The 25,306-nt window shown below is 41.4% G+C and overlaps 1 protein-coding gene across 1 annotated transcript; it reads right to left on the reverse strand.

The window, feature by feature from the left end:
* Positions 1-327: 327 nt before the first annotated feature.
* TGDS (TDP-glucose 4,6-dehydratase) lies at positions 328-22,013 on the reverse strand (the record flags this gene model as incomplete). The annotated part of the gene is made up of 12 exons (XM_080688921.1): positions 328-413; positions 2,940-3,037; positions 3,709-3,767; positions 4,834-4,999; positions 5,847-5,890; positions 7,069-7,128; positions 8,755-8,853; positions 13,511-13,653; positions 15,866-15,956; positions 17,617-17,685; positions 19,134-19,200; positions 21,928-22,013. The coding sequence occupies 12 exons, from the start codon at positions 22,011-22,013 to the stop codon at positions 328-330; spliced, it is 1,068 nt and encodes a 355-aa protein (XP_080545047.1).
* Positions 22,014-25,306: the final 3,293 nt, after the last annotated feature.

A 25,306-nucleotide genomic window follows, 5' to 3' on the forward strand; every position in this document is an offset into this window, starting at 1 on the left:
TGGGAAGCTGACTGAATTCCAAGCCAGCCAAGACCGCCTTCCACCCAGCACCGCTCCTGTCTTTGTTCTCAAAACCAGTAGACTTCTTGGTCCACCACTAGAGTCTTTTTATGCCTACTGTTTCCTAATTTCCAGAAGTTTTCTGAAAGAATTCTGGTATTAAATCCTGTTCCAATGATGAAACTCCTCCAAAGACCGAGGCAGTCTGCATTTGAATTTCATACAAAAAGTCATGAACCGAATTTCAAATAAAAAGAGGGCACTTCACGTGGTCACTTGGTTAGTTGAGGTAGGATGATTTCCTTCTTTCTCTGAAAACTGAGCCAATTATATAAATGGTGGTTGTACTGGGAAAGGTTCTAATGCCTTTTCTGCATTCTTCCAGTTGTGAAAATTCTCTTTGTACCACTCGACTGACAGGAAAAACAAGAGACAAAAATGAAAAAAATGAAAAAAGTAAACATCAATTAACCAGTATTCACTGAGTTACTGCCACGCCTATCATCTACTCAGCAAACAAGAGTTGCCTAATAATATAATCTGATTTTGAACTTAGCAATGAAATTAGAAGACATTTTATCCCTTGAAAATCATAGCATGAAAATTAACCACTTTTTTCTGTTTAAAAGTCCTACGGCCATGCACCTTCTGATTTTAAGAAATTTGAGGTGAGGGGACAATCATTTACATTGGGTTTAGAAGTTATTTTAAGACTTAATGGTGTGCACTTGTAATCCCAGTATTTGGGAGGCAGAGATGGAAGGATCGCAGGTTCAAGGACAGCTTCAGAAAATAGTGAGATGTTCATCACCCTAGCGAGACCCTGTTTCAAAATAAAAATAAAATAGGGCTGGGGGTACAGTTTGGAGGTAGAATGCCCCTGGTTCAGTTCCTAGTGCCACAAACACACAAAAGTGTAATCTTTGTTCATGTAACTATGATAATATTGCATTAGAGGCATAATGAGATGATGTAAGCTTCTTTCTATTAATATGTCAAATTATCTCTGTACTATCAAAAGCTTTTCTAGTTACAAGCAAACTAATTTTTTTTTTCAAAATTGGGGATTGAACCCAGGGACATTCTACTTTCAAGCTATACTCCCAGTCCTATTTTTTATTCTTTATTCTTTATTTTGAAACAGGGTCTCACTAAATTGTAGAGAGCCTCACTAAGTAGCTCAGGCTGGCTGCAAACCTGCAATCCTCTTGTCTCCGCCTCCCAAGTACTGGGATAACAAGCATATGCCACCATGCCTGGCTGTAACCAAATGATTTTATGTTATCCTTGATTTTGCTTTTTATCTCATTATTGTTGTTGTTGTTGTTTTGTGATACTGGGGATGGAACCCAGGGCATTCTACCTCCAAGCTACACCCCCAGCTGTATAGCCCTATTATTTTATTCTTTATTTTCAAACAGGGTCTCACTAAGTTACCGAGGCTGGCCTCAAACCTGTGATCTTCCTGCTTCAGACTACTGAGTAACTAGGCTTACGGGTGTATGCCATTATGCCTGGCTTATGTTTCAAGTCTTAATAAAGATTTTTCTACATTCAGAGAGAATCTTCCTACCTGAGTGAATATACTTCATGAGTATATTTCTAAATAGATATTTAACAAATATATGCAGACTTTATACTTTAATACATTTTTCAGTGTATACTAAATTTGTTTTCTATTTATTTCAATATAAAATAACTCAAGACATAATGGATGTTACTTTATATTTCATCAAATCTAAGATGCCACTGATCTAAAGATGGACCATAAGCCAAGCATGGTGGCTCATGGTTATAATTCTAGTACTTGGGAGGCTGCGATAGGAGAATTGCAGGTTTGTGGCCAGCCTCAGCTACTTAGTGAGGCCCTCTGCAACTTAATGAGACCCTGTTTCAAAATAAAGAATAAAAAATTGGGCTGGAGGTATAGCTTGAAGGCAGAATGCCCGTGGGTTCAATCCCTAGCACCACACACACACACACACAAAAAGATGAATCATTATTATACCACGAAGACAAAAAAAAGCTGTAATAATACTTAGAAGACATCAGTAATTATAAAACAAATACCTTTCAAATATATAAAAAGTAAAAAAAATGCACCTCAGAATGAATGAAACAGGTGTGTGATAAATGCTGACAAGATAAAGAAAAGCTGGAGTTCACAGCATAAGTCTATAATCCCAATACTTGGGAGGCTGTGACAAGAGAATTGCAGGTTCAAGGCCAGCCTTAGTAACTTAGTGAGATCTTGTTTCAAAATAGAGTTGGGGGGCCGGGCGTGGTGGCGCACACTTGTAATCCCCGCACTTGGGAGGCTGAGACAGGAGGATCACACAGGTTAGAAGCCAGCCTCAGCTACTTAGTGAGACTCTCGGCAACTTAGTGAGACCCTGTTTCAAAATAAAATATAAAATAGGTCTGGGAGTATAGCTCGGAGGTAGAAACACCTCTGGGTTTCATCCCCAGTACCAGCGGGGGGGGGGGGGGAAGGGTTGGGGGAGCCAGGGATGGTGGTATATGCTTGTAATCCCAGCACTTGAGAGGCTGAGAGAAGAGGATCTCAGATCACGGGCAGACTAAGCTACTACTAAGTAAGGCCCTTTGCAACGCAGTAATACCCTGTTTCAAAAGAAAGAATAAAAAAATAGGGCTGGGCATGTAGCTTGGAGGTAGAATGTCCTCGGGTTTCATCCCCAGTACTGGGAAAAAAAAAAAAATAGGGTTAGGGGTGTACCTTAAAGATAGAATGCCCCTGGGTTCAATCCCTAATACCAAAAAAAAAAAAGGTTAGTCTATGAAATTCAAGATGTTTAGGAATATACGAAACAAACCCAACAATTGAAAAGTACAAATAATTCACCATTATGCTACTGAATTTATAGTGCTCTAAAAACTATTTTTCCAAATTGCCCCCAAACAATCAAATTACAACATACTTGTCTTCTTTATTCCTTCATTCCAAGGAACTTTGGGTTTCCATCCTAAACCATGAATCTTTTCTGACTTCATTGGATACCTCATATCATTGGTAGGCCTTAGAAAACAAAACATTGAAAATGACACTGTGGGCATCCATTTGTAAACTGAAATATTACATTCATGTATCTTTGCTATCGAGTTTTTAAAAATTCCCCCTGATGAAATGCTTACTGTAAAACTTTGTAAAATCTAGACCTTAAAAGTATCTACAACCCCTACCACCTAACCCTCTCTAGTTTATGTTTTAAAATTTATTTCAACCACATTTTAGGTATAAGTCCAATGCCTGTCACACAGTAGGAACTTAATACATTTTTGATGAATAAAGAAATAAACACATATAACATAACTCCTAAGTGCCAGGCTGTGGGCCAGGTACTATATATATATATATATATATATGTATATATATATATATATATATACATATATATATATACATATTATAATTAACCCTACAATATTTTTATAAGTAAAATATCATCATCTCTATTTCACAATGGAGGAAACTTCAGACTTAGAAAGAGTCTAACGGGTCAATAACTATAAATCACATAGCTAGTAATAGGGCTATGTCTAACTGATACAACACAAAAAATTAGGAAAGAATATTTTACCAGAAAATTCAGAACAGATGAACCAGTTTTCAGCTAGCCCATAAAATTTATAATCTTATAAGCACCTAAGATTTCACAACCTTCCCCAATGTTTTAACTTGTAACTCACCTATCATTGACATAGTCAACCCAATTTTCCATTTCAGATTCTGAATTCGTCTCTTTGATCTGCAAAAATGGAGAAGGATTTTGAGTCAAATTATAAAATGAACCCAGAGAGTAACAACGGTACAGCTAGGCATGGTGGCACATGCTTGTAATCCCAGTACTTGGGATGCTGAGACAGGAGGAACGCAGGTTCTTGGCTAGCCTCAGCTACTTAGTGCAGTGTTCCACAGCTTAGTGAGACCCTGTTTCAAAACTAAAGAATAAAAACATAGGGGTAGGGGTGTAGCTCAGAGGTAGAATGACCCTAGGTTCAATCCCTCCAGAAAAAAAAAGAATAACAATGGTACTTAAAAGCTGATTAAAAAGATAAGAAAAACAACTGCCTCAAAACAAGGTAGATATCAGGGGTAAAAGCATACTTTGTATATTCTTTCTATACCTTATAGCTTAATTTCTATCTGAAACTCAAAAAGAACACACGTTATAGAAACTATGGGAGAAAATAAATTTTCTTGACTTTTGGTTATTATCCGGTCTCCCTTTCTACTGAATCCTAAGATCTATAATTTATTTTACCTAATATGTGCATATATTCATAACTATAAGTATTATATATCATTGCTATTTGGTTCTAAGACATACCATTTTATATTGCTGGAACTGTGGTATGTCTTACAATTAGGGTCAGTATATTAATGAACTATCTTTTGCCTGAGAAAACCAATACTAAATGAATGATAACAACTTCAAATGCAGATGCAGTTTACACATAATTATGGATTTCATTTTTGTGTGTGTGTGTGTGTAACTGGGGATTGAACCCAGGGGCATTCTACCTCCGAGCTACACTCCCAGTACTATTTTTTATTCTTTACTTTAAAACAGGGTCTCAGTAAGTTGCAGATGGCCTCACTAAGTAGCCAAGGCTGGTAGCAAACCTATGATCCTCCTGTCTCAGCCTCCCAAGTGCTGGGATTACAAGCGTGTACCATCACGCCCAGCTATGAATTTCATTTTCTACTGGTTCAATTCTAAATTAAATACACTGTAAACTCTTGCAAATGACTAAATTGGGGAAATTTAATGACAGTTGTCCAAACACCATCCTTTTACAATAGATACGTACCAGTTGTATTAGTTCCTTGGCAAGCTGGACAACGGACATTTCAAAATTGGTTCCGATGTTATAAATTTCACCTGGTTTTCCCTTTTTGAGGACAGTAAGAAATGCTTCCACTACATCAGTAGCATAAAGGAAATTTCTTGTCTGAAGCCCTGATCCATGAATGCAGCTAAACAGGTTAAATGAATCAAAATCATGAAGTTTAAGAAAAGTGACTTTTCCTAAACCAGGATAAAACAGTGACTGGGTACAAGTCCTGGGAAGCCAATTCCCTTGGATCCTAAAAATCTTTTATTGAAAACACAAATTCTCACAGATTTTTTAAAATGTTATCCTTAGTTCTTAAATGATATCATCTAAACCTTCTGTAGACATGCAATAAAAATGTGGCAAACTTAAGCCCCCATGGAATTTCATCAATTTTATACCACAAATTTTATATTATAAATTTTATACTGTGAGTTTTCATCAATTTTCTATCATAAATTCATTTTGAAGAAATATCTATAGTTCTATGTGAATTAAGTAAATCTTTTGAAAATGTAAAATTATATGCTAAATTTTAATGCTGTACCTTCAAGTTCTATGATAGATCAAGAACTGAAATTATCTTAGTAAATAAATTATAAAGATTAATTAAGCCGGGCGTGGTGGCACACGCTTGTAATCCCCGCGCTTGGGAGGCGGAGACAGGAGGATCGCGCAGGTTCGAAGCCAGCCGCGCGCGCTGCCTTAGGAGACCCTGTTTCCAAATAAAAATGTAAAAATAGGTCTGGGAGTGTAGCCCGGAAGTAGAAGAGCTTCCAGGAACCCCAGTACCACCACCAAAAAAAAAAAAAGATTAATTAAGTATTATAATTATTTCAAACACTCTAACATGAAATGGTGGAGGAGTTCTTAAATCTAGAGGAACATTAAATTCTATGGCCTCCAGCTCTTATGATAGGATTGTCGAGAAAGACGGTTACCAAGTGCTATCAATGTGCCAAAGAAGCATTTGGGTACAAATAACATACCATTTCCTGTTGTGTTGTAGTAAAGATATGAATTTTGGGATAACCTAAAAGAACATTTAAATATCATTTCAGACTTTGAACATTTACTTATTAATATGAATCTGAAACTCCAAAGATTAAAAATTATTATTGGTAAGAAATATATGTGTAGATAAATTCTAATCATTTTTACTAGAAATTCATGAAAATAAAAACCTGTAATATTTGATAAGTGAAAAACAATCCAAGACAGTTTCCTATTTCACAAAAACCAGTTACCTGAGGCTAAAGTGATATCAGTAGTGAAAAAAAATCCAGATGAAGTCTTACAAAGCTCACCTGTATATCGATTTTTAAGAACAGAAATCACGTTTTACTTATCACTTTATATGTAAGAACCCACTCAGGAAGTGATTGTAGAATTTATAATGAGCAAATTCTATGGCCGTTGAGTTCAAAGAAAATGTATGTTGAACAGGACAAGTAAGAAATTACTAAATTTATATTAAATTTGCTATGGATACCCCCCAAATTAAGCAATATGGGTATTAATACCAGAACACTCTGATATGGCCCTTTCCTTTGGGCAGATAGATCAAAGCAAGCATCTGAGAAGTGAGAATACCCAAGTCCTCAAATGTACGCAAAGCAGGCAGCAGCTACCTAAAATCAGACTTGCTGACAAGCAACCAACGGCACGGGCACTTTGTAGCCACTCAGCTATATTTCTTTATTTACTACTTGAATTACTTTCTGGAAGACATTCAGGACCATGAAAAGGAGCTGGGGCACAGTTAATGAGCTGGCCCAAGACAAATTTATATATGAGCCTCCTGTACCACTATCTAACCAGCTTTCAGCTTTCTGTGCATTCTAATATGTGGGTCTGACTGCTTTTAACTGCAGCCTGGTGGCACTGGTGAAGTATTTGCTGGTGCCTCAGAATCCTAGAAAGTACAAGGCACTCCACATACATCACCTCAACGGAGCCTTCAGGTCCTAAGTATTTTAATTATCCCTCCATTTAAAGACAATATCCAAAGGACCTCAGGTCAGGCCAGCTGGTGAGTATCAAGCTGATACTAAAACCCAAGTAGTCTTCAGACTCTAAGTACGATGACATTGGCATGTAATCTGTACAGATTCTGTGGAATTACAATACAAATTATCTTGGACAAAAATGACTGAAGAGAGCTCAGTTCCAATCACTAAGAAACACTATGAATTCAGGAATAAAATTTACCTTTTCTGGATATTGATGTGGTCCATACACATTACTGCTTCTTGTGATGACAACTGGAAACTTAAGAAAGTATTAACATTAAGGCTTTGGGAAGGCCAGTAACAATGATTATTTTAAAGATATGCAGAATTCTAAAATATATGCGCCTTTGCCTAAATAACTCCACACTTTTTTTTTTTCTTTTGGTGCTGGGGATTGAACCCAGGGGCATTCTACCTCCAAGTTACATCTCCAGCCCTATTTTATATTCTTTATTTTGAAACAGTCTCACTAAGTTGCAGAGGGCCTCTTTAAGTAACTGAGGCTGGCCGCGAACCTGTGATTCTCCTGTCTCAGTCTCCCAATACTGACATTACACAAATACTGGGATTACAAGAGTGCATCATCACACCCAGCAACTCCATACATCTTTTCTTTTTTTTGGTGGTGGTACTGGGGATGGAACCCAGGGCATTCTACCTCTGAGTTATACTCCCAGCCCTATTTTTTTAGAAACAGGGTCTCACTGAGTTGCAAAGGGCCTAAGTTGCTGAGGCTGTCCTCAAACCATGATCCCCCCATCTCAGCCTCCTAAATGCAGGAATTACAAGCATGTGCCACCTCGCTTGGTTAACTCCATACATCTTAAGGGCAGAGCAAAGTAATTTTTCCTAATGTAAGGTTCCCTAGAAAGGCTGAGGTCCAAAAGGGGCAAAAGGTCCAAAAGGAAAAGGACCGCTGTCTTTACTGGGGCAAGGGGAGAGTGAGTACAGACAGAGGCAGGCCTGTAAGTCTAATGGTACTGAGTACCCTTCCCGACCTGGTCATTTCAGGGACCACCTCCAGGGCTCTACGTGTGGTTAGAAGGTCAACTGCAAGGTGGCTCTCTCCAAATAAAAAGGGCCATCACCAAAGAGAAAAGGACCAATGATGCTGGAACAGAAAAGGCAAGGTTTACTTGAGGGATGCTTCCTCATCCAGTTCCTAATGGCTTATAAAGATCAGCAGGAAGCCAAACGCAGGGGATTCACGCTGATGATTCCTAGGGAAAGGCTGCCACAGGGACTGTCAGAGCCACCGGGGCCAGTGCAGGGGGCCAGGAGAGCTGAATCACGCAGACACACGCACACAGCGGGAAAGGAATCCGTCCTGTCTGTTTCCTCCTCTCACAGGAGTCCAACAGGGCTTTTCACTCTAGCCGTCACACTCTACCTACTACTGAAATGGGAGAAAAATATACATATACATATACATATACATATATATACATATACATATATATATATATATGTTCCTATATATATGTACACACACACATATATATCCAAACCATTCCTTTAATAACAAGAAAAGGTAGAGCCTATGTCACCTAAACAATGTAAGAAATCAGTATTTTAAATTCGACTCATGTGGTGGCACACGCCTGAAATCCCAGTACTTGGGAGGCTGAGACAGGAAGACTGCAGGTTTGAAGCCATGCGCAGCAACTTAGAGATTCTGTTTCCAAATAAAAAAATAAACAAAATAGGGCTGGGGTATGACTTGGAGGCAGAATGCCCCTGGGCTCAATCTCCAGCACCAAAAAAAAAAAGCTCCATCTTCTAGATCTTCTACTCTAAAAAGTGAAATGCTGATAAAGTTAACTTAGAATTTTAACACTGAAGACCAAAGTCAAACTGTTCAAAGGTTTCTGAAATCACTTCTTACCTTGTATCGCTCCCAGTACGACTGTACAAAACACTCAGCAGCTGCTTTAGATGACGCATAAGGGTTTGTAGGCTGTTTGGGTGACGACTCATCAAATTCCTCATTTTAAAAAGACATATTTAAAAAATAAGTATTACTCATACTTTCTAAGTAGAAAGCATTACAAACCTAAAATGTCAGTCACTGCATTAAAAAACATTTCTTGGCCAGGCGTGGTGGTGCACGCTTGTAATCCCTGTGCCTGGAAGGCAGAGACAGGAGGATCGCGCAGGTTCGAAGCCAGCTGTGCTGGCTTAAGAGACCCTGTTTCCAAATAAAAAGTATAAAATAGGTCTGGGAGTGTAGCCCGGAGGTAGAAGGGCTTCCAGAAACCCTAGTAACACACACACACACACACACACATACATCTTGAATTGTATGTGCCTGGCATTTTCCCATGTACCCACTGTTAGTGTGTGTGTGGGTGGGGGGGGCACTGGACATTCTACCTCCAAGCTACAACTCTAGGCCTATTTTATTTTGATTCTGAATCAGGGTCTTGCTAGGTTAAGGAGTCTTACTATTTGTTAAAACTGTCCTTGAACCTGCAATCCTCCTGCCTAAGCCTCCCAAGTACTGGATTATAAGCATGCGCCAGCACACCTGGCTCCATTATAACTTTAATGCTCACAAAAACCCTTCAAGGCAAGCAAAGAAAAAACCACAGACAAAGGCCCTAAGACAGAAATGTGCTCGGAGGACCTGCAGGAAGGCTGGTGTGTGGGAAGAGAAACAGGAGCTGAGATCAGAGGCTGGACAGAGGCCAGAACACACTGAACAGCGAAGCCACTGTGAAAACATTGGCCAACTCTAAGCAGAGAAATGTCATGTCTGATATCTATTTTTTTGTCTTTTTTTTTTTTTTTGGTACTGGGAACTGGACTCAAGGGCATTATACCTCAAAGCTATACCCCAAGCTGTTGTTTATCTTATTTTATTTTGAAACAGGGTGTCTGTAGGTTGCTGAGAGTGTCGATAAATTTCTGAGGCTAAATTTGAACCTGTGGATCCTCCTGTCTCGGCCTCCCAAGTACTGCAATAACAGGCATGTGCCATCACACCTGCCTCTGATACTTATTTTAAAAATAACTTTGCTAGCTGGGGATGGTGGTGCGCACACTTGTAATCCCAGTTCTTGGGAGGCTGAGACAGGAGGATCGCAGGTTCGCAGCCAGCCTCGGCAACTTAGTGAGGTCCTCTGCAACTTAGTGAGACCCTGTTTCAAATAAGAGAATAAAATCAGGCTGGGGTATAGCTCAGAGGTAGAATGGCCCTGGGTTCCATCCTCAGTACCACAAACAAAACAAAACAATCATTCTGCAACTGTGTTGGATCTGATGTAGAGTAGAAAGGTTCTGGGAGGGAATAAGTACCCCGCAGAAACTGCAAAGACAGTTGAAAGTGGTTGCTACTCAAATAGGAGGGAGGCTTCAGAAGTGGTCTGGGTCTGCTTTTTCTCATTAGAGGTCTCTTAAAAAAATTTCTATTTTTCAGTATATATTGGTAAATTTTAAAAATATTAAAAATAAAATAAAATGGATTCCCAGCAAATGCTGACTCTAAAAGCTACAGTTTTCTGTGCACGGGCGCCGCTGGGGAAGCGCTGCTACAGTCTCCTGCCGCTGACACATGGCTGAGTCTCCTCTGATGTCAAGCAGGTGTGGAGGCTCCCCGCGAGAGGACTGGGCACTGAGAAGCCCCGCTGGGCAACACGGAACCCTCACGGGCTCCTGCACAGAGAGACCTGGGGGCTCCGGGCTGGACCCCCGCCCACTATGGAGGAGGTGGACGCGGCCAAGAACGCAAGGCCGCTGTACAAAGCAGATGGAAGGGCTGAGGAAGGTTCTCGAGGCCGAGTGCCCGCTTAACTATGCAAAAGATCTTGGCTGGCAGCGTCAAAGCCACTGCAGTCTCACCTCGGGGGTTACTTTGGACATGAGGAAAAACTCAGTGACTGAATCACCGCTGAGGCGGGGCAAGAAGAGGTTCTCGGCTTTTGTGACCTTGGACAACCATGACGGTGGATAAGACTGTCATTCACTAATGCCGTCCTGTGCAGCGCGGAAAGCCCGTGGACACGAGAGGGGGCCGCCGCTTCGTCTAGACAAAAGTCCAGGTGGGTCTGGAAGCTCTGGAGGTGGCCAGGGGGGTGGTTTTGATAGCGGTTACAATGCTGGCCGCGGAGGAAACCTCGGTGGTCACCACAGCTGAGGGAGAGGCCGGGGTGGTGGTAGATATGGTGGCAATGGGGATGGGCACAGTGGATTTGGTAAAGATAAAAGCAGTTTTGCAGACCGTGGCAGCTAATATGATCCTGGCAATAACAATAATCAATCTTCACATTAGGGAACTTTGGAAGCAGAAGCCCTGGGTGGTAAGGCCAATTGTTTGCCAAATCGAGGTGGTTACAATTTCAGCTGCAACAGTAGCTATGACGAAGGCAAGAGGCTTTAATTCCTGCAAGGTAACAAACTTAGTAGGAAAAGGGGCGGGGGGCCGAGGAGTGACAGGGAAACTACAGACCGCAACAGATTTGTGAACTCGGCAAGCAGAGCGGTGCTAGGGCCGAACCACTACAAAGATGACACGGTTAGACAATACCACAAATGGGCAAAAAGCCACAGTGATTACTTGTCTAACAGGTCATTTTAGTTTCTGTTCTGTGGAAAGAATAAAGCATTCCAACACAGAGTTTTGTTTTGTTTGCACTACTGGGGATGGGACTCAAGGGCATTCTACCTCCGAGCTCCACCCCCAGCCCTAAAGAGTTTTTATTCTTTATTTGGAAACAGGGTCTCACTGAGTTGCAAAAGGCCTCACTACGTAGCTGAGGCTGGCTGCGAAGCGTTGATTCTCTCGTCTCAGCCTCCCAAATGCTGGGATTACAAGGGTGTGCTACCATGCCTGGCATTCCACACAGGGTTTTAATATAGATTTTTTTTTTTCTTACATGACCAACACAGGGTTTTAAGATAAATTTTTTCCTACATGATTGATTGCTAAATATAACAGATTGAATAAAGATCTCTTTTTATTTATCTTGTATGTGTGTGATGCTAGGGACTGGACCCAGGGGTAATCTGCCTCCAAGCTACATTTTATTTTTAGTTTTGCAACAGAGTCTCACTAGGTGGATGAGAGTCTCACTACTTGCTCAGGCTGTCCTTGAACCTGTGGTCCTCCTGTATGAGCCTCCGAAGTACTGGGATGACAGGTGTGTGCTACCATGCCCAGCAATGTGCCTCTTTTTAAAATGTGGCATATAAAGTTAATCTACACAGAGCCATCTTGGTAAACTTCCCCAAAAGTATGAAGTAAGAATTCCTTCAAGATGATGCCAGGTTCCATTAGGAATTTATTAAATTTGTTACAGTCTACTTGGGTGGAAAGGTCACTGTCTTTGGAAAGCTTGTGGTAATTGGACTGATAGTTACTGTTGGGAAATTCTGAAGTTCACCACTGAAATGTTTACCCAAGAAAAGCCCTTGAATTTTCTAGGTATAAATATAATTGCTGAAATCTAAGTTGAATAATGGTATCAGATAATTGATGGGAATAAAGCCTGTGTATAACCCGTTATCCATAATAATGGTCAATCAACAAATAATTTGTTTCTCTTGAATGGAAAGACAAATGTTTGAATTTGGACTGGACGAGATCGGGACTTTCCTATCCACTCCCTCCTCAGGTAATGCTGAGCGCGCCTATCACAATGCAAGTTCAGAGCTCGGCCAGAGCGCAGAGAGCAGCAGCTGGCCGGCGCCAACACACAGGTCCATGGTTACAACTGTCTGGGAGACTCTTTTTAAAGTGACAATTGCCAATAAGAATTTTAATTAACATAAAAATTAGGCTTATATGAAAGGAGTATTTACCGGGTCAGTTTTACCAGGTCATGGTTAGGTGGGTCCTTAGAAGTTTATAGTTTAACCACAACAGCTATTTGGAAATTGTAACTATAGAAATATGAGAAATTAACTACATTCTTTTCTACATAATTTTAACTGCAGTTTTAAAATATGGCATAGGAGCATACAATCACTCTCAAGTGTTAACTGTGCAGAAAACGACCCTTAAAAGTTAATGACCTTTAATAGTTAATATCCAATAATTAATAGTTAATATCCAATAATTGTTACTATACATAGATTCTGTTGAGCCTTCCCTTTGGTATCCCCATCATTTCAGTGCCATTGTATTTAGTAGGATAAATATTTGTTTATCAATAGGACTGTATATTCAAAAAGGAAAAAGAATACTAATAAGAATGGAGTCATCTTTTGTGTAACAGTACACTCTTGAGGAGTGAGTAAACACTAGATTTCACTTTGTACAATAATTTCACATCACTCCTTGATGCTCCATGCGTTTTCCTGACTGGAAGAGAAAGACGAGCAGAAGTCGGCTGCAGCTGAGTGTACTCCTGCGTTCGTGCATCACGTTTGTGAGACTGAGACAAAAAGTGAGATCTTCTGCCCTCGTGTAAAACAGTCAAATTATGAATAAACAGGAACCAAGACTAAGCTGTTCTCTCTCTGGGAACATGATTTGCTCTGGATGGCATCCTTTGATTTCAACAAAAGAGACAATGAGAGAACACTCTGGAGAGTGACACAGTCTATGAATCAGAGGGTGAAAAAGCCCAGGACAGGCTGAATAAGACATAGCCGTGTCGGAGGACGTGGAAGCATGCGGAACACGAATTTGCTCAGTTTACCTTATCAAGACTGCCTCCGTAGACTTCATCTGTGCTGACGTAAATAAATTTCTCCACTCTGGCTTCGTGCGCTGCGCTGACCAAAACGTGGGTGCCGTACACATTAACATATGTAAACTCAAAGGCACAGACAAAGGAGAGATCTGAAAAAGGAGAAAAAGGTGAAACAACTCCACCCAAGGGGTAAAACAAATACCAAGCCATGCATTCAGGCTTTAAGAGAACGACTTATTTTGCTCACTAACTGCAGCAAATTTAGAAATAACACACACACACACACACACACACACACACACACACACACACGCACACACACGTGCACACACACACACATTTATAATTTCTGTAAATCTACATTACGTAGTACATGTAAATTTTTTAGGACCTAGGAAACTATCTGCATTGTATTTGTATTTTCAGGAAACTTTTTTTTTTAAATCCAAAAACAGAAGAAAACACAAAATGGCAAGATCTGGAACACCAGGAAGGCACACATCCTAGAGAAATATTCGTATAACCACTTAGTAAAGGAATCTGACATTACCTTAATGTTGAACTATGAAAATCTTTTGATCCTATTTATTTTTTAGAGAATAATATGTACGTAGGAGTAGTATGATAAATACATAAGGATGTCCGTGGTAGTACTGTTCAAACTTGCCCCTGACTATAAACAAGGCAAATGTCTGTCAAGAATAAAATATAGCCGGGCGTGGTGGCGCACGCTTGTAATCCCCATGCTTGGGAGGTGGAGACAGGAGGATCGCGCAGGTTCGAAGCCAGCCATGCTGGCTTAAGAGACCCTGTTTCAAAATAAAAATATAAAAAAATAGGTGTCTGGGAGGGCAGCCTGGAGGTGGAAGGGTTCCCAGGAACCCCAGTACCACCAAAAAAACAAAAAAAACAAATATATATATAAAATGGAGGCATATTCTTAAGTTGGACCTTTTTCTTTTTTTGCGGTACTGGGGATGGAACTCAGGAGCATTCTACCTCCAAGATATAACCCCAACCCTATTATTTTTATTCTTTATTTTGAAACAGGGTCTCACTGAGTTGCAAAGGGCCTCACTAAGTAGCCAAGGCTGTCCACGAACCGCAATCCTCCTGTCTCAGCCACCCAAATACTGGGATTACAAGCGTGCGCCACCACACCCAGTTCTTAAGTTGGAATATTATACAGTACTAAAAATGAAAAACATCACACCTAATCCCAATTATATGCATGAGTTTATATGGCTTTTGAAAAGCAATATAAAAAACCCTCCATGTCATTTTTATAGTTTTTGTAAAAATAAGAAGGCAAAACTAACCTATAGTATTTAGGGATAAGGATATAAACAGCTAACCTGTAGAAAAGAAAAGGAAATAATGTGTATGTGTGTGTGTGTCTCTGTGTGTGTGTGTGTGCGGGTATGCACGTCACTGACTATTGTACCTCTGAGCTATGCCCCCAGCTCTTTTTATTTTATTTTGAAGCAGGGTCTAAGTTATCACATACTGGCCTCGAACCTGAGATCCTCTTGTCTCAGCCTCCCAAGTACTAGGATTACAGGCATGTGCTCAGCAGGAAGTAACAACCTTAGATGAGGCAGCGGGCAGTCATAGTGCTGTTGCTGAGGAGGAACCTGTGACCACCTGTGTCCTGTGTGAGGGCTACGTGGACGCTCAGATGGTCACGACTTATTAAACTCCACTTATAAATGCTTCCAAAGGTACAATGTATCTTTCACAGCAAAAGTGTTAGAAAAATTATTAGAAGATACTGCAAATGCCCAAATTATGTAGACAATAATCTAATGTTCATTTGGATACCCACCACCCAACTTAAGAAAAAACAACATAAAAATATAGTTGAGCCGGGCGTGGTGGTGCACACTTGTAATCCCGGCATTTGGGAAGCTGAGACAGGAGGATCATGGTTTGAGGCCAGCCTCAGCTACTTTGCAACTCAGTGAGACCCTGTTTCAAAATAAAGAATAAAAAATAGGGCTGGGCGTGTGGCTCAGAGGTAGAATGGCCCTGGGTTCCATCCCCAGTAACCGCCCCCCCCCAAAAAATATATATATAGTTGAAAGTCCATCTCCTTGCCCCTGCCCCTCAGAAGTTCAACTCAAACTTTTAAGATATATTCAAGGTTATATTTCAGTCTGCACTAACAAAAATGATCTACAAGGTGCCAAGTATATTAATGACATAGGAACAGCTTGTTTTTCTGGTACAGCATGTATATCCCCTTTCAAAGATATATGTCAAGTACTTACTTACTGGGTCCTGTTACTAGACTTTGGAGTTAGCCTACTTAGGCACTGGAGAAAAATCCCTGCCATTCACAACTGTAACAAAGCAACTTACCTACATGTGTTTGCGCAGCAAAATGCAGCACGATATCGATGTTCTCAGTTTCAAAAAGCCGTTTTACAAAGTGAGAATCACATATGTCACCCTGTATGAAAAAGCACACATGAGATGCTCCATTCCTTGCTATAACACCTCCCTCCTCCCATCTCCCACCTCCTAGTTCAAAAGAGAGTATTTTGAAAATTCAACCACATGGTCAGGCCAGTATATAATGATGTATTTCCCCGGCATTTTAGAATATAAGCTATTCAAACCCAAACGTCTTTGTTAGTTGGGTATAAATCAGTATTTTACGGAGCACCATCACATTCTTGCCAACCCCGGATCACTACTATCAGTACAATTTTTTTTTTTACATTAAAAAAAATCCTCCTCATTTGGGAGGCTGAGACAGGAGGATCATGGTTTGAGGACAGCCTCAGCTACTTAGTGAGGCCCTTTGCAACTCAGTGAGACCCTGTTTCAAAAATAAAGAATAAAAAATAGGGCTGGGGGTGTAGCTCAGAGATGGCTACTGGTTCAAGCCCCAGTACCCCCACACACACACACACATACACACACACACTCCTTTGAGAGAACCATTGCTGAAATATACAGAAAGTAAGTATAACAACTGGAATCTGGAAAATGTATTTTACCATTACTAAGCAAAATTATGGTACTTGTGATGTTTCTATATACATCTAATTCTAAAAAATATTCTCAACAACTCTTTGATAACTATACACATTCATACAGGAGAACAAAATTGTGAAAGAGTTGCTTAGTATATTAAGTTTTGTGGTTAAGAAGAGTTTACAGAGCCATTTTGGAAAAAAAACACAAGTCATAACATAGTTTCATTTAACAATAACATTTCCCTTACCAAATTAATGAATAGGCTCTGTGGTTTATACTTTAGACTTGTCTACACATGGTTAGTTAAGGATCAGCTTCCCAGAGGCCAGCAGCCTTCATGGGGTCAAAGAGTATCCCACGAGCTCCAAGGTTTGGCTGTCCACTCAGAGTAACACTGCACACCAATCACTTCAAATCCCAGAAGGCCTTATTAAACAGGCTAGGAAGGACCTCAAATCACAAACATGTATATTCAGCCACCTACTTATAGGTGTGTCAAGGTGTCAAAATTACATGGAACTTTTTAGAAAGTGTTAATCTAAAGCTGGATGTGGGGGCGCACGCTTGTATTCCCTGCACTTGGGAGGCTGAGACAGGAGGATCGCACAGGTTCGAAGCCAGCCTCAGCTACTTAGTGAGGCTCTCAACAATTTAGTGCGACCCTGTTTCCAAATAAAATATAAAATAGGTCTGGGAGTATAGCCTGAAGGTAGAAAGCCTCTGGGTTCCACCCCCAGTACCACCAAAAAAAGAAAGTGTTAATCTAAAGCTACAATACTAGAGCAATGAGGTACTTCTGGAAATTAACTATATGATCTTTGTGTTTATTTTTTTATGAATGATACTGGGGATTGAATGGGGGGGTCTACCACTGAGTTATAGCCCCAGTCCTTTTTATTTATTTTGAAACAGGTACCTCTAAGTTCCGTGTACTGGCCTTGAACCTGTGTAGGAAGCCTTGAACTCCTATCTCAGCCTCCCATAAACTGGGATTACAGGAATGACACTAAAAGGTCTTCAGTAACTGTGTCTTCCAATCCCTGCTACACAAGTTTGTAATGTAGAAAGATATAATTGATGCATGACTTAAGAGGCACAGTGCAATAATTATAAGAAAACTTTCATACCTGTATAAACTTGTAGTTTAGTTTGCTAGAAATGGTTTCAAGATTCTTCAGGCTTGCACAGTAATCCAGCTTAAAATAAGAGTGTGACCAGGGGTAACACAAAAGGTGACATTAGCTTTTCCTATAAAACAGCAATTTATTTTTAAAACTATAAATGTGAATAACTATAATATGATAACGTGTCTTTTCTCTCCTTCTCTCTCTTTGGTACCAGGGATTGAACAAGGGGCATTCCATCCCCAAGCTACGCCCCCAGCACTTTTTTTTTTTTTAAGATTTGAAACAGGGTCTCACTAAATTATTGAGGCTGGCTTCAAGCCTGTAATCCTCCTATCTCAGCACCTCGAGTACTGGGTTTGCAGGTGTGCATCACCACGCCCAGCGAACATGCCCTCTTAAAGACATTCTGAGCTTCTGATATCTTATGGGTGTATGTGCAGTGCTGGGGATGAACCCTGGGCCTCAGGCATGCTAGGCAAGCAATCTACCACTGAGCTATATCCCAACCCAGCTTCTGGCATCTTCAAAGTAAAAAACAAACAAGTAATGTTGTTACTTTTCTAAGACATCAAACAAGCAAACCCCAAACAAACCATTTTATAAATCCCTAGTTTAAAGAAAGTTCCTGCCTAAATTTGCCTACAGCTACTAATGTCTAAAGTTTATTATTCCTTACAGAAAAGAACTAATGATTGAAAATAATTATACCCATTTTAAACACATTACAATTCATTACACCTGGTCTTGAGTTAACTGCTGGCAAATCAGTGTTGGCAAATCAGTGTACAGATGGGAAAATAAAAAAAAAAAAATTCCTGTTCATGATAGTAAGGCAGGCAAAAATTGCTAAGAGTTAATGGTTAGTCTTTTCCTGTACATTTTACCATTACATTTTATGAAATTTGGTAAACCATTTGCATCATCTGTTTAAACTCAAAAAAACCAAGCCAGATATGGTAGGACATGCCTGTAACCCAAGGACTTGGGAGGCTGAGACAGGAGGATCACAGGTTTGAGGCCAGCCTTAGCAAGCAGCGAGACTCTCATCAACCTAGCAAGATACTATTTCAAAAATAAAAAAAAAATAACAAAATAAAGTAAGGCTTGGGGGTGTAGCCTGGAGGTATGCCCCTGGGTTCAATCCCCAGTAGCACCAAAACAAAACCTAGTGATTACCAACCCAATGCTGGCTTTCAGATTCTTCAGGAAGACTCCAATTATCACTGCAGTATTCTCAAAACCAAATACATTACACTAACTACTGAATTTACAAAAAATGAAGTTTTTCTTCTGCTAAAAATATTGCACTTAAAACCTTTGGTTTATAGGCCATCATAATAAATAAAATTTTCAAAAACTTTTACATAAAATTAAACAGAACATGAATACCTGACAATATAGACCCCTCTATGACTAATATGACTAAATCAAAACCCAGCAGAATTCTAGTACTTTAAAAAATGCAATTAAATTTAAATATAATTTCAGTGCATGAAGCTCCTATTTATAAAGCTCACCTTGTCCAGATTTATGATCAGATAGTCTGGATAATCTTCTACTAAAGACACAATCACATGTGAAGCACTATAAGAAAAAAAAATACATCTTGTGAGTAGAATCTTTAACCTCTCTAGATCCTTGATTTTTTTTTTAATGTGGTTGAGTATCACAAAGATAATCAAAGATAAGTTCCCAAGGTGACAGAAACAAGACTATACAGAATACGCACATGGGCACACTTTTCACCAAACTTCTCAACAGCATCTATAAACTACCTCTAAAGCTCACTTTACACTATGCAGAAGAATTTACTGGTTCTGAGTATACGAACAAAAATCATTCTAATCAAATGATGCTGTCCAAGTATGCTTTCAATGCGAAAGTAAGGCTGGACGCAATATAATGGCGCCAGTCAGAGCAATGGTGCTGAAACCATGGCGAGCCCTTTCAGGAACTGCAGATGGAATAGTTAAATTAAATAAAAATTAAATCCACATGAGCACAATCACATTCGTGTCTATAGTAACTTCTACAATAGCAATTGGTACAAGAATTTGGGGGTATAAACTGGAATCCAGGTGGGGGGGTGTCTTGGACTAAACCCAGATTTCCTAGGGGAGTAATGGCTGCAATGATCCTGAGCTAGATACCCGCTGTGGTTCCTGGGCTTCAGAGGACCCTGAAGTAGAACGGAAGCATATGTCATAAAGCCGATCTACCAGATTTTTATAACTCTAAAACGCTGGGCCCCCAAATGTAAAAGTAAGCATTGACGGGTTGTGAAGTCAAGTGTCTGAATTTGGTAGCCCTTTCCCGGAATTTTCTAGGACAAACACTTCCTGGACCAGCACTTGCATTCAGGGCCACCCTTTCATGTTCCTATACTTCTTAGGTGAAACTTGCTTGCCTACAACTCTCCATCAAATGACCCTTAGATAGAAGGGATGGCTTAACAGACAAGAGGCCTGACATTTCCTCTTCTTCCACCACCAAGTTCTTTGGGGGCTGGGGAGTTACTGTTTATGATTCACGCATTCATTCACTGTACAATTACTGAAGACCTTCGTAAGAAGAGCACGCCTCCCTCCAGGTGCTTCGTGGATATTAGTCTCTGCCCTCATGAGCTTTTACATTCATGGCTGGGGTTTCAGGCAATAAACAAATAAACACAAATTTGCAATATAATTTCAATAATTTCAAGTAGGATAAGTATGCTAGTTGAGAGTGGGGATTTATTTATTTATTTATTTATTTATTTATTTATATTTTTGGTACTGGGGATTGAGCCCAGGGGAGTCCTACCTCTGATCTACACCCCTAGCCCTATTTTATTTTTTATTTGTTTTACTAAGTTGCTGAGGCTGACCTCAAACCTGTGGTCCTTGTGTCTCAGCCTCCCGAGGTACAGGGACTACAGACTTGTGCCGCCAGCTGGGTTGAAAGTGGGGCTAATTGAGATAGAGGATCCAAATAAAGGCTCTCGGACAAGGTGATATCCTAGCAAAAACCTGAATTGCGTCCTGCAAGCAGCCCACTTAAGGAGAAGCAAGTGCAGAAGCTTCAAGGCCGGAGGAGGCACTAAGAACCGGAAGAACCGGAAGTATGGCAGGGAAAGGAAAGGAGTCATCAGCTTGAAAAACTAAAGCTTGGGCAGATGGGTCTTCCAGTTATGGTCAAGTAGGGCCTTGGTTAGGAATCTTCGAGATCTGGTAGAGTTTGGACTTAAGTCAGACAAGAACCATTGGTGTAGCTGGGTGTGGTGGCACATGTTAGTAATCCCAGCACTTGGGAGGCGGGGACAGGAGGATTTCAGGTTCATGGCCAGCCTCAGCCACTTAGTGAGGCCCTCTGTAACTTACTGACACCCTAAAGAATCAAGCTGGGGACATGGTGGTGCACGCTTGTAATCCCTGCATTTCGGAGGCTGAGACAGGAGAATCCCGGTTCTCAGCCTGTCTCAGCTACTTAGTGAGGTCCTTTGCCACTCGGTGGGACCCTGTTTCAAAATAAAGAATAAATAATAAGGCTGGGGGCGTAGCTCAGAGGTAGAATGCCCCTGGGTTCAATCCCAGTACTGCAGAAAGAAAGAAAGAAAGAAAGAAAGAAAGAAAGAAAGAAAGACAGACCGACCACTGGTGTCAAATTGTATGTACTAACATGACCTGGTTAACTTAAACACTGACCTGGAAGTGAGGAACAGACTTTAGGGGAACAAGAGTAAAGGCAGTATGTCCAATCAGGAGGCTTAAAACACTAGCCCGACAAAAATCGGTGGTACCAGGGCCTAGAGTAGGAGGGAGAGTGGTCGCATCAAGGATAAACTCTGGAAGTTGAGAGAAAGGACTTGCTGATCCAATGTCTAATACTGTCGACAACAAGGACTGTTTAAAGCTTGCTGAACAAATGAGTCCTTCAATAATCCTCAAATCTTTTTTTTGGGGGGGGGGGCTATATGTGAAGGCCTGTGCATCTCGGGGTCTGGGGGCTGCAGATCATGGTGGGCAGCAGTGGGCGAGGGCTCACTGTGCGCCCTCCAAGGAGTGACAGGAGGTAAGTAAGCATCTCCCGCCAGCTTAAGGGGCGGGACAGCACACTCGCCCCGGGAAGCAGAGCTTTAAAGAAATTACAGCTTCAAAGGACCCACCTCTTCGCAGGTCGGGGAGAGAGAAGGGAGGACGGTCCCAGCCTCGCATTCGGACCCTCCCCAGGTGAGACCACTTCCCCCAAAGCTGAACCCAAGTTGCCTAGGGCAAGCAATTCTAGGTAAGGTTTCTGGGGAGAAACTGCTCGGCCAGCGGCGCTGTTACCTACATGAAACCAGCGCCCCCGGTCACCAGGACCCGCTTCGCAAAGCTGCCGGGAGGAGCCGAGGGATCCGCCCGGCCCGCCGCCGACATCGCCCAGCTCGGCAGCGCCTAGCACCGTAAAGCGCCGGGTCTGGAGACCGGAGGGAAGAAACACCGCGACTTTTTGCGACACACTCCGCTCTGGGGACACGTTGCCGGGAAGACAGCGGCGACATCCGGAGAGCGCGCCCCGCCCACTGGGGGGCGGGGCTTTCAGCGTCAGTGCGCAGGCGCAGATGCTCTCCACCAATGCCTGGGGGCTAAGGGTAATTGGGTCACTGGGGCAGAGGGGTCTGCAACTTTTCGAGGCAAGTGTCACCGGCGTGTTTTAGGCTTCCCTTTGATACACTGAGGTTTTACGAAAGCCTTCCTTTCGTCCTTGCACTTCCGCCATCGCTAAAGGTTATGCATTAATTAAACTGAGATCTCCAGAGAGTGCTCTTCTTGCAGTGTGGAAATGAGAACTTGCGATTGCAAAATTACCTTTTGCTGTTGTCAATATTATTACAGACCGCGCAGGCGACTCGCAGTCATGATAAAAATGTCCCTACATCCTACCCTTAGGTCTTATCCCATTATTCTTCCCCTTACCCACTGTCTCAGCCTCCCGCGCCTTTCTCTTCCTTGAATCGGCCAGGCAGGCGGCTTCCCTGGGCCTGAATGTCCTCCCCTCAGATGTCTGACTAGTTTTTATTAATTCTTCACTTATCATCCTGATAGAGTCCTTCCTTGACCACCCCAATTAAAATAGCAAGCTCTACCCTAGCCCCGCAAAGCCATTTTACCCTTTGTTTTTTATAGCACTTATCAGTATAAATGTTGATGCCGTAATTGCTGTTACTTCTCTGTTCCATGAAGGCAGAGTTTTTTGTTCACTGCTATTATCCCAGATACCAGGCCTGGCATAGAATAAATATGATCAGTAAATATTGTCGCATTGATAAATATCTTTTTCCACACTATTTTAGCAGAGCCTAAACAAAATGGGAATAGTCAGTATCTATGGTAGCATCATGTGTTACATACTCCAAAATTGATAATTGTTCATTACTATATTGTCTAATAAGGAAAAATTGGACACAATTTAAGATTGTTGAACTTTTAAAATATGGTAGACTGTTATATTAGCCTTTAAAAATAATGTACCATCATGGAATGAGGACCAGAATATAGTGAAGTGGATACTTAGTGGGGTTTTTTTTCCTTTTTTTGATCCCAATCCCCTGCCCTTTATGATCTTCCCAAGTTGATCCACCCAAAGGATGGTCATCTGACTCGCCTTAGACCAAACTCCTTGGCGTATCAAATTGGACTAAGGTTCTAACATGGTCTGGTTGTTCTTCAGCTCTGAGGACCTACAAATTTTGGGTGTGGTAGTGGCCATATCCTTTCAAACAAAGAGGCGTTTTAATTCCTCAGTTTGTTTAAAAAGCTGATCAAGTAGACAAGAAAGACACGAGACACAAGAAGGGACCTCACAGCAATCAAGGCCCACATTCTGCTTCTCTCCTTCGGGACCAATTTTATTCCTGTCCTTGGCTTACAAATAAGACTATTAAAGAAAAAAAAAACCTTATACAAATTTAGCAAAGCTTATTTGAGCAAAGAATGATTCATGAATTGGGCAGCACTCAGAACAAGGAAAATTTTAGAGAACTCTACCCAGCAACATGGTCAAGGCAGTACTTATAGACAGAAGGAGAAAGAGTAGACGTGAACTTTTTCTAAGTTGTGCGATCTACCTTTATAATAAGAAAGAACCTTTAAATCCCCAAATATTGATATCTCCAGTTTACTCCTGGTCACCCAGAGATACATAAAATTCTGGGTATAGGAAAAGATGTGTTCCCACCTGCTCACCCCATTTCTTTTTCTAAATTGTAAGGTATGTTGTGAGGGATTGCTTAAATATTATAAAAGGTTGTTGTGGAATGAAAAATAATTCATATATATATTTATTTATGAAATAATTTTTAGTTCCTATTTCATTGAGACAGGTGTAGTCTCTGACCAGCTGTATCTTACACTTTAGTGAAGGATTCAGATGAGTCAAACATCATACAATAGAATGTGGTAAGTACCCTGAAAACTAAGTAAAGGACTCTTGATCCAGGGGAATCTAACACAGACTTGGGAGTTTGAGAAAGGCTTCCGCAAGTGTGACAGGAAGGGGAAGTGCAGTAGGAAAAAGAAGGAGATTCAAGATTGAGTGGCAGGATAAGCAGAAGTATTCCAGCCAGAGGAATTTTCAAAGAAAAAGGCCTAGAGGAGAGACCTGTAGTGTTTTGGGGATTGGCAGTGGTAAGGGTGGAGATTAGTAGGTGAGAGATGGAAGTCTGAAAGATGGGAGAACTGTTTTTTAAAGAGTTTGGATTGTGTACTAACAGCACTTGAGAACCTTTGAAGGAAAGTGATGCGAACGTTTGCTAAAGGCTTCGGTGCTCTAGAAATAGTGATGGACTGGAACTAATTAGAAATAAGACAGGAGGAAGGCCAGTTGCCATAGGCCAAGTAAGTGATGACCTAACAGGACTGTGGGTGTCCCTTCCTGCGGCCACCAGAAGAGGGGCCAATAAACATGTGCAATTGAATTGACTGGATGTGAAGGTAGAATGAGGGCAGTCCCTAAACCCCCAGCTCTCTGGCCTGTTGGCTGAAAATGTAATCCAAGAAGACAGGATCTTGGGGGGAAAGTGAAGGAAAGGAAGGAAACGTCAGTTGGATGCTAATAAAAGTCATGTTTTAAACTTTGGACATAGAATCAAATATATACATAGAATTATATTATAGAATTAAATATCTTTCAGGTTAAGAAGCGGACTCGTCCAATCGATTGTATAAGCATAGGGAAGTGGACTAGTCCAGTAGGCGATATAAACATGCAAATAAAATATAGAGAGTTGCAAATCTGAGTGTTCTTCTCGACCGGAAACGGTGCCCTCCCGGGTTCCTCAGTTCCTTCCTAACCCCACCCAATCAGATACTATAAAATCCTACTGACCTCAGGCCGGCTCCTGCGCGCATGCGCAGTGGCACGCAGTCGCGCAGGAACTAGGGCGACAGCTTTTGGTAACCCGAAGCAACCTCATCTAAAAAAAAAAAAAAAAAAGGCGGGAACTAGCCAAAAAGCAAGGGCGTGATGGGACGCGTGGATCTGCATGTCCCGCCCACTTCCGTCTCTGATTGGTGGAGATCCTTGGCTCGGGGCGGGGCGGCTCGCCTCATTGGCTGTCAGTCTCGTGGGAAGCGGGTCGCCGGCTGGCCCCGCCCCTCCCGGCTGCCGACGTGGGGCCGCGGCGGCGGGCGGTTAGGGCCCGGGTGCTGGCGCGGCGCGGGAGGCGGGG

Source organism: Muscardinus avellanarius (genome assembly GCF_963383645.1).
Source record: "Muscardinus avellanarius genome assembly, chromosome: 2".
NCBI classification, from domain to species: Eukaryota; Metazoa; Chordata; class Mammalia; order Rodentia; family Gliridae; genus Muscardinus; species Muscardinus avellanarius.